This window comes from Branchiostoma floridae, chromosome 3 (genome assembly GCF_000003815.2).
Source record: "Branchiostoma floridae strain S238N-H82 chromosome 3, Bfl_VNyyK, whole genome shotgun sequence".
In the NCBI taxonomy this organism is placed as follows: Eukaryota; Metazoa; Chordata; class Leptocardii; order Amphioxiformes; family Branchiostomatidae; genus Branchiostoma; species Branchiostoma floridae.
In genome coordinates, this window is record NC_049981.1 from 24,206,972 (window position 1) to 24,217,550 (window position 10,579).

The 10,579-nt window shown below is 40.1% G+C and overlaps 2 protein-coding genes across 2 annotated transcripts in view; both read left to right on the plus strand.

Moving 5' to 3' along the window:
* The window catches only part of LOC118412584 (synaptotagmin-2-like), a 4,424-nt gene extending 2,325 nt beyond the window's left edge, over window positions 1–2,099 (plus strand). The window contains exons 3-5 of the mRNA XM_035815533.1: window positions 286–442; window positions 855–994; window positions 1,488–2,099. Of these exons, the coding sequence (XP_035671426.1) occupies window positions 286–442; window positions 855–994; window positions 1,488–1,634 (444 nt within the window). The 3' untranslated portion in view covers window positions 1,635–2,099. The remainder of the gene's footprint in view (window positions 1–285; window positions 443–854; window positions 995–1,487) is intronic.
* Window positions 2,100–5,833: 3,734 nt separating this feature from the next.
* LOC118412583 (synaptotagmin-5-like) lies at window positions 5,834–10,327 on the plus strand. The gene is made up of 5 exons (XM_035815532.1): window positions 5,834–5,992; window positions 7,220–8,321; window positions 8,962–9,151; window positions 9,374–9,513; window positions 9,642–10,327. The coding sequence occupies exons 2-5, from the start codon at window positions 7,416–7,418 to the stop codon at window positions 9,786–9,788; spliced, it is 1,383 nt and encodes a 460-aa protein (XP_035671425.1). The 5' UTR covers window positions 5,834–5,992; window positions 7,220–7,415; the 3' UTR covers window positions 9,789–10,327.
* Window positions 10,328–10,579: the final 252 nt, after the last annotated feature.

Genomic DNA, 10,579 nt, shown 5'->3' on the forward strand with positions numbered 1-10,579 from the left:
CGCCTGCTTAATCGTCATTTCATGAGAAGATATGTAAGGTGAGACAAACCTTCCATCGTAAGACATATCTATACTTCAAGTTCAATCTACATTCAACATGTTATGTGATGACATGTACTTTAGCTCTGTGTGGTAAAATGATAAGCGTTAAAGGCCTTTAATAATCATTTATCATTCAAATCAAACTTGTCATATATCCACTGCTGATGCAACCAGCAATAATCTGTACTTTATATGTATTGTCCTTAAATTTCTTATTCAAATAATCTTTATCTTTCTGTGCAGAAAGCGTGTGAGGAAGAGAAGAGCGAAGTCCTTGTCTGTCTGCAGTACGACTCCATCCGCCAGGTGCTGACCGTGGAGCTGGTGCAGGCGCGGAACGCCAACCCCGCCCTGTTCCTGCACCTGCCGCCCAGCTGCGCAGCTGTGTCACAGACAGACGGTACGTGCAAATCAGCACAGCATATTTCACTTACAAATCAAGAGCCGATTTACATGAGATAAAAAGCCATAACTGACCCGAAATGCATATTCAACTCTTTGCGCCAATGCAGGGTTGTTGACAGCTGGTCTGAGTTCGAGTACCAATCAGGCCCTAATGTTGTGCCGTTGAAATATGAACTTTGCACCGACTTTTTTCCACCCCACCCTGGTTTAAAATAGTACATTATAAGCAAAGAGTTTTAAAATCTTTTGACTATAAGTTAAAGTTATAACGCTTTTTGAACATCTTCTGAAACGATGCCGTTCTTTAGACTATGTAATTAGATTATGTCGGTTTGTATATGTAAATGTATATAAAATCAGGCTAGGACAGCTAGAGGGCAATTTCTTTCCTTGTCACTATGGTATAGTGCTCCTAAGCGGACGGATATCTCTGGTGAGAGGGAACCACATACTAGGATCACACCGGACCGCCACCCAGCGAGGCAGCTTCGACCCCGTCTTCAAGGAGAACTTCGCATTTGACGTGTCGCTCTGGGGAGTCAACCAGGTGAGCTTCGTGTTATTGATGTTCATAACTGAAGCAGGTACCTCACCGAAGGTTGCGGCGGAGCGATTTGACATAGCGTTCAACGAATTCTAACACTAATCTCTTTATACACTTGTATGTTTTGCTGTGCTTTTAGCAATATCTGTATGCTTTGCATGGTTTGTGCACCAGTTTGAGTACGGCAATATACCAACTAGCAAATCTAAAGCCTGCAGCTGTTATTATTGATGAATACCACATGGGAGTGATAACGAGTAATATATATACCTCAAAGTCACTTGCAATGTAAATGTTTTAAAACACAACGGAAGTATAGATTGGCTAGAAACAAACTGATAGTGAATAGATGTACAAATAAACATTTTCAACGACAAGTAAATGTATGGTCTTAAGCTTTACATTTGGTGACAACTTTCAGACAGCTCCAAGAGTATTGTATTAAAGATACACGTTGCAGCATTTGACCAATGTATTCTGTATTCTTCTGTTGCAGGTTGGCTTGATCATCTCTGTCTGCCAGCGGCTGGACCTACACACTGAGATGTTAGGAAAGGTCACTCTGGGGTCACACGTGGGACGGAACATCTCGGAAATCCTGGAGATCTCTTCTGGTACGCCACAGTGGTACCCGTTGGACTAGTACAGACGAGAAGATATCGTCATGCAACAAAAGACAATGTGAAATTTCTTGAGGAAAGTGCAGTTGCAATAGCAGTCATGATTATATTGGCATTGAGTGAAAAAAGACGATCCTTTTTGCAGAAAAAAAGTGTCGTAAATGATATATGACGTGTTATATGTCAACATATTAGAAAGCAGACAAAACACAAAGTCAATTTGTTGCATTAAACAGTTAGCTGTCATAATTGTATTGAAGTATGAGAGCATGCATAGGATGTCTATTCATAGTGCGTTTGATGTTGAGTCTGAAAACGGGTACTAGTATATCGTAGGAAAAGCTACATAGATCACACGTGCAGGGTTAAGCACATGATACGAACCCGAGTAAAAATGGTAAAAAGTGCAATACTTAGATTGAAGTATGAAGCACACATTGGATTGTTGCATCACAACTAGCAATAAAATCGGTGGATTAATTATGTGATTGTTTCTTGTTGATTTCCTTTTGATGAAAAGCTTTATTGACACAGATGTTATAGTGACGTAGGAAACTAGAAAGGCCGACATTTGCTTAAGAGCAAATACAGCATATTTCAGCCATACCCCTTCCCACGCAACATTGGACTGTTCCAAATCACCCCTGCGCAAAAATGGAACATCCTCTTAACAGTACATTATCCCCCAAAGTGGACTGGTATTGTGAATTGACTCCAGGTAAAAACAGAGCTTGCTTCTATTTTTCAGAAAATGACAATAATCACACCTTCCATTCAGAAAATTTTCATCATGACTGAAAATTGTTGAATGACTTCATGTAATGTCATTAACAATTTTCAGTACGATAACTAGGTGTAAGTTTAAAAAGTATAAGCTCCTTGTGATGTGGGTACATTTATTATTGCAATGAACTTTTTTTTTCAAGTAGGGCATACGATTTAATAATTATCAAGCAGGTGCAGGTACTGTAGGAGCGTTTGTTTTCTTCAAGCTGTAAAACTGTTAAACTGTTTTACTTTGTATGCAATCAACCATCGAGCCTATTCTTATTTTAGTTTAACAACTTCCTGCCAGACCCGGAAGATACGATTGAACCTTGTTCGAGGATTTATTTTCGTCTGTCTGGTCAGTCTGTTCATACCCTGGCGCTGAGAGTGTTTTATTGGGCTGAAACTCTGGCAGTTTAAAGTTACTTACAATTTAAATGTTCAAAGTTTATGCCAAACAACAACAGCACTAGGAAATGTGGCCACTATAGACAGGTGGTCACTATAGAGAAAATGCTGATCTATTGACTAGGAGCCATACGTTACACATGATTTCAGTACACTGATCATTAATCATATAAACATTGCACAGGTAAGCCAATTGTTTAGATGTACAATTAAGTTCAAATAATTCTGAAGAGAAATATTGATGAGAAAATAATCATTCTCGCCACTGTCTAACTTATAATTACGTATCAAAACTAAACGCAGATTTTCTAACTAACGCACCTTTCGCCGACTTCATCATAGGACCGCCGGCTATCAATCAAACACGGCTGTTGATTAGACTTAGAGTTTCAAACAGTCATGTGCTGTGTGCCAGTTGACAGCGAACTTCATGCTACGTGATGTTTTACATTGCTTGGACCTTCTTTCCTACAGCGGTGCTTCTACAAAATATTTAGACTGTAACACTGAGTTTTATAGAATAGAATTTGACGCAGAACAGCGTTTTTTGCTGGGTATTTTTTTTTAAACATGTCCGTGGGAATATCAGCGAGGCGGCGACGTAGGGATATCAGACCGTCAACAAAAGTCGCACGGCGGCTAACGGCGCAGCGAAGATACTAGCGCTATAAATAAGCGCTTCAACTAAGGATGGCAACCCGTACAATATTTTTGTATACTGTTGAGCTAAGTAAAGTTTGTTGTTTATGAGGTTTTAGTTGTCTTTGAAGCTTTGACCCGAAATATTTTAAAGTCAAACTGCTGAAGAGAAGTAAGTGACTGCTACGATTATCGTAGATATGGCCCTAAAAAAACTGATAAAAGAAGCCTTCTCAATAGCCTAAAAAGCAAGAGCTTCCGGGGGGCTTCGCCCACCTGGGTCCCCCCCACAGTGGCCCTGCCCCTGGACCCCGCCAGGGACATTCGGCGGCCCCCGGACCCCTGTCCGACGCTTTGAAAAAATCCTGGCGAGAAGTCTGTACGGCCTGAGTCTTCAAGTTAACGTATTGTGTGGTCCCGCTTATGAATATTAATTAGCCTTCGCTTTCCTCTTCGCTGATTGGCTGAACCATTAATTGAATTAACTCTTCCTGCCGGCTAGACGCAGGTGCAGATGTCGGCTCTGTGGGGTGAACGTCCGAAAGGTCACGGCATGGAGAACGAAAGAAAACCAATTTCCCCTAAAAAAAAGTGCTGTAATTAAGCCTTTTACAGTACTTTATGCCAAAAATTTTACTTGGATCATTTTACCAACTATATTATGCCTATCTATACCAAATGTTACTCATACCAGGGTACAGCTGTGCAAAATATACCGTTACAGCGCAGTGAAAATACCATCGCTAGCGTTTCAACTTCGGATAACAAGTTATAAGTACTGTTGAACTCAGTAACGTTAAAGTTTGTTTTTAGTTGCCTTTGACGGTTTGACCTGAAACAGTGTTACGCTAAACTCCTGAAGAGAAGTTAAGTGACTGCTGCGATTATCATAGATATGCCCCTAAGAACTGATACAATATAAAGCCTTCTGAATAGTCTAAAATGCGAGAGCCTTAGGCGGGCTTTGCTCCCCCTGGCGGGAACACTGCTATATACGGGATCATGAGGCCCCGCTTATGAATATTAATTAGCCTTTGGCCTCCTCTTCGCTGATTGGCTAGGTCTTTGATTCAATTAACTCTCCGGCTGACGCGCACAGGTGTGGCTCTGTGCGGGGTCACGGAAGGTCACGTCAGGAGGCCAAAAGAAAACAAATTTCCCCTCAGAAAAGTGCCAAAATTAATCATTTTAAAGTTGTTTATGTCAAAAATTTTACTTGAATCTTGTTACCAAGTATCTAATGCCTATCTATACCAAATTTCAGGTCATTTAATTGTAATACCAGGGTACAGGAGCCAAAAGTGTCCTTTTTTGGTCAAAAATTGGCCAAAAATCGCAAAAATAAGCATTTTGTTGCACTGTACACCAAAAGTGTTATTGAATTTATATGAAGGGATTATCAAGGCACATCTGTGTCAAATTTCAGCTCATTCGGTTGCAATACCAAGGTACAGGAGCCAAAAGTGTCCTTTTTTGGTCAAAAATTGGTCAAAAAAACGCAAAAATAAGCATTTTGTTGTACTGTACACCAAAAGTGTTCTTAAATTTATATGGGGGCATTATCAAGGCACATCTCTGTCAAATTTCAGCTCATTTGGTTGTAATACCAGGGTACAGGGGCCAAAAGTGTCCTTTTTTGGTCAAAAATTGGTCAAAAAATCGCAAAAATAAGCATTTTGTTGTACTGTACACCAAAACTGATATTGAATCTATATGGGGGACTTATCAAGGCACATCTGTGCCAAATTTCAGCTCATTCGGTTATAATACCAGGGTACAGGGGGCCCAAATATACAGTTTTGGTCTTAAGATGACCAAAAAACCTTAATAAAATCATTTAAGAGACAGATATGGAAAAAATGAAAAAAATGCCCGAGGGTATTGGCCCACTCTACCCTTGTGCCAAATTTCAAGTCATTCGGTTGAGGAACAACGGAGATACCGTGTTCTGAAGATTTGACAGGAGAAAGAAACATTACGAATACAATATATTTCACCATACCTATGGTATGGCTGAAATATAAAAACAATTATTATCCCATACAAGTGTAATGCAAAAGTACCCCGAATAGTGACTATAGATTAATGGCTTCTAGTAATAGCGTATCAACGGCGATACAATGCGACATTTTTGTTGAGATTCTTATTTAGGAATTGTCACGCAAACTTCATAGACGACAGTTATGTGGTATTCGTGTCTTTTCAGACAGCCCCCCCCCCCCCCATCATAACAAAATCAGGTTTTTACACCATTAGGCTTACATTTCTTGATAGATTTCAATATATGAATTTCAAGAGATATCGCCTTCCAAAATACCACGTGATATGCCACCCTACCCAATGACCCATGACCCATGACAACAACCTGTCCAACCGCCCGCCTGAAACGCCCCCTGACCCAGTAGGAAGGAGACTGTGCAGAACCCACCCAGAACAATAGGCGACAGACAACATGTTAGTTTGTATTGATACATTTCTTCTCGGGGAAGGGGAGCTCGAGGGGATGGGCTTATAAATGTGTCCATGCTTCCGCCATTTTGGAAAAGTTTCTAGCTTCAAACTAAAGGTGAGTACGTTCTATATCTTACACACTTTTGCATGTGGTATCGATTGCCAACTATTGATATCAAATATCAGAATTCCTTTCAAAACTGTTAGAAAGGTAACAAACAATATGTCTAACAGAAGCCTTACAAGAATCGTACATCACAAATAGATTAAATTTCCTTTGTGTAGGGCATACAGGCGAGTTTCTAGAGTTATACATCTGTGTGAGTTGAACTTTAAAATACGTACCCACCAAATAGTGTATTATATAGGCTTAATTGTACATCTAAATGCGTTTATTTCACTACATACAGAATGAACATGACTACAAAAAGACTGTGGATGCTTGAAACTTACCTAGTTGCCTGGGTAACTGCTATATTGATTATAACTGTTATAACTGATAAACAATGGTGATTTTGATCTAATTCATTCATGATATGTTAAAAAGACGCCGACAGAAGATGGTAGTTTTTGATTTTACATGTCTTTTATATTTAGCCATCGGCATTAGCATTTGATATTAGTATTATGGTTTATTTTTATCCGTTATTTCATCTTTTTATTTCTTTGATAAATGGATTTCAATCTGTATCAAAATTAAACTCTTCATTACTTCAACCGCTTTTGATTTATTCTCGATACAGGTAATGAATCTTTGCGACGTATCAGTTTTATAAATTGTATGCAGCCAAATTGCATAAAATGGTAACGGGTAGGAGCTAAATTGTATAAACTAAGAGGCTTAGCACATTTTATGACATGGAATGCATTGTGCTCAATATGTCGATACTGTCTGATCATTATCTTGATAGCTCCAGCAGCTGTACTGACTGTTTTTATTCCAAGTATTGTTTATTTATCAACTTCGACCAAAAAGCCAATGAGAGATAATCCTTAAGTGGAACATATGTGTTTACTTTGATGATAAAGATGCAGCATATGGTATGATAGAACTTAAAGAAGGCCAAACGTTTCTTTATATTGCAAACCAGTAAAACGCCACATGGCCTAGCACAGCAGGTTTGTATTGAAGCTGCATATCCCGACAATATTTATATGATCAATTCACATCTAAACTCTTATTCCTCAAACAAAGGACCGCCATTTAACGTCCTATCCGAAGGACGGCCATAATCGTATATTATACAAATGGTCATTCAGTCATCTTCATTATCATGTTTAAACCTGGGTACTTTAAGCACTTCGTATATTCTGTTAACTTTCTGTCGTCTTTGTTTCGTAGGTGACACCATACAGTGTGCGGTGGTGTGGAATTGCAACTCTGTCAGCACTACAATAAGCTCATGATTCAATTTGGTATTCACGGTTGAAAAGACATGAAGACAACATACATTAAACTTTGGTTCAAATGTCCCATCATGTAAATACAACGTAATTATTAAAACATTTTTCATCGTAAAGTGAAATTTGACTTTCATATGGACAAAAGTGGCCCAAGAAGTAAAATAGAGACAGTGTCTTCCATGATGGTAGACAAAGATGAAGTCTCTTTTCGTCATGAAAGCTCGAATAAAGTCTATGAAACAAATTATGAGCTTGCAACTAACGCAACTGCCATAATAGTTGGCAAGAAGGAAGACACTGAAAGTGCCCTACCGACTGTAATCGTCTCTCTTATTCTACTGGCACTCCTGGTGAACATTGTGGCCATCACAACTTACTATATCTACAAAATGTGCAAGAGAAGGAAGGAAAAGAAACTGCGGGAAGAAATGGTGGTTGTTGACGGGACAAACCCTGACTTTGAAGACCACATCGTACAAAGTGAAGCCCTTTTGTCAGGCGGCTACAACACGACTGATAACGAATCCATGACGAGCGATCCGAACATTCGACGGAACCCTCCAAAAAGGACCAACTCGCGAAGCATGAGCGCTCCTTCGTTGTTCCGAAAAGTGTCCCGACAAGCCAGCCTCGAAGCGAAGTACTTCGATCTCGGGCAGCTCGACTTCGCCGTCCAACACAAGGTAGAAGAAAAACAGCTGGAGGTTTACCTCATCAAAGCCGAACGCCTTACCCCAAGGACAAGTAAAGAACTCCGCGATCCTTACGTCATCGTCAAACTCTTACCGGATATAGGAAGACGGAAGCAATCCAAGATCATCCTGGATGATCTTCATCCTGATTTTGACGAGATGTTTACATTTGACATTGACGGAGAGGATATCCGTACGCTGACCTTGAAGTTCCACGTGATGGACGCTGGCGGGAAGCGGAAACGCAGACAGGAGATTGGTCACGTGACGTTTCCTCTAGCAGGGAACGATTGGAGCGTTCAACAGGAGTTCTGGATGAACATAGTCAAGATGGATCCTCGTATCAAGGTATTCGTGATCACTTCATTTTAGGCCATGGCTTGGTATCCTTTCTGAAAAAGATTGACGAACTGATTGACAAAATAATTGGAAACCTGGACCCAATATTTGAGTCATTGCCATTGAATGAGAAATGCACTTTGACGTCACGTTATGCAGAATTGACACGAGAAGTTAATCTCCAAGTAGATCCTACGGTGCCATAAGATAGTATCAAAGCTGGCCAAGGAGTATAGCCGGCCGAAGGGAGTCAAACGGGCACCGGGCTACGATAGGTTTGCTACTACATTACGCCACCGTGGATCTGCTTGGAGATTAATGAGAAGTTGTAGTGCGCTAATGGCACCCTGTCTCTTATAATAGGTGGTTTGAAGGGTCTGGTTTATATCACAAGACAATATGGTTGAGGTAAAATCGCAAAACCTAATAGCAACAATTATATTTCACCAAAAAATAGATCACATTGATCGTAAGTCTTAGTTTTAGTTTTCAATCAAATTGTGACAGAACACTCGCTGGCATGGATATAAGGCAGTCTTGTCCCATAAAGTTAAGCTGAGTGTTGTAGACTATGTCCGACTATCTCACGAAGGTCGTAGATGGCGATCAAACGACGGTTTTCCACCGAATGTGATGATTTTTCCGGCAGGTGAAAGCCTCCGAGGTGGATGTTCTGGAGGCAGACCGGGGTGAGATGTTGTTGAGCCTGACGCACAAGCCGAACTCCCGGGTCCTGACGGTGGTGGTGGAGGAGGTCAACAACGTGGACCCGGAGAGAGACCTGTCCGATCCGGTCTTCATGCCGGGAAGGAAGAAGAAACACCAGGCTTCAAGCAAAGGTACAGCGTTTGAGTAGACAAATTTCTACTTTGGCATTAGATCAACAGGTTGGATGATCGATTTGGCTTGCAAATGATGGCAGTTGGACACAGAAGGCACACATCTATATTTAATAAATATTTGCATAAGTCATTTCACTCACTCAACGTAAAATGAACAAATGCATGTAACTAAGTTTTTTTCTATTAATCTGTAATGGCAAAAACATTTTTTTCCACCAGCGGCCCTTTTTGTGAAGATCAGGATGACTGAAGGAAGCAGAAAGGTGAAGTCGGTGAAGACGTCTCAGAAAGTCGGCACCACAAATCCCAAGTTTAAGGAAACCTTTACGTTTGACGTCTCCAAGTGTGACCTTGCTGAGGTGTGTAACTGTTGGATAAAATCCTACCCATTTATTGTATTTTTTGACGTTTCTGAAAGATTGATAACCATATACCTGTGTATTTGCGACATTATGTCCACTACTCATTACAAACATGTTCCCTTCAGGTTGGACTGAAGGTCATGGTTAAGAAGAAGGAGCTATTCCTGCAAGACACCCTTGGAAGGCTGGTTATAGGGTACCCATGTGGAGCGTTAACAGAACACCTGCATTCCCCTGACTCCCCCGAACCTACGTGGTATCGCCTGGAATAAACGCTAAAGTCTGTCCAACATTTGTTATTGTCTTCCTGTTTCTACTAGCTGTGTTACATTAAAAATTTAAACACAATGCTTCTATAGTTTTGAAGAGTATACTCTATTTACTTCTCATAATTTGATTTTTAGATTACATCGGATGAACATTACAAATGCACATAGAAACTTACATAAGAGAACTGCTGGCCAGGGTATTGAGATGTATAAGGTCTTTGTTTACTATTGTTGGGATATAGATGCGATAGGAAATCATGTTCCATAGTTATATTTCTTAAACTATTATTAATTTATTTATAGTATTTATGCTGCTGTGTACAAATGTGGTCTAGACAGTTGGGTTGTTGCAAAACTGATTCTTACATCAAACTCGCTGCTATTTGTAAAGGTTTAAAAAGTACAATATTGTTTGATGAGCCAGATGTAAAAATCTATGGTGTAACTGATTTCAAGTGAAATTGTCATTGTGGTTTGCTTCTCAAACCGTGCTATGTTATAGAAGTAAAGCTTCGGTTGCAGTAAAAACGATCATGACATATTGTGATGTTTTTGTTTACTTTCTTGTTTGGTTGCTTCATTTCTTTTCGATGCAAACTTCGTGAGGGGTTTATGCCCTTTGGGAGAACAAAAATATGTATACTTTCCACCTAAGTCAAATGGGATGGCGCCTTTACACATTATACAGGTACGTACATGTATTTGTAACCCTGAAAGGGCGATGGATGCCACCTGTAACGGCACTGTAAGTCATCTCCGCATATCATCTAAACACAGTCACCCACAGTCATCAC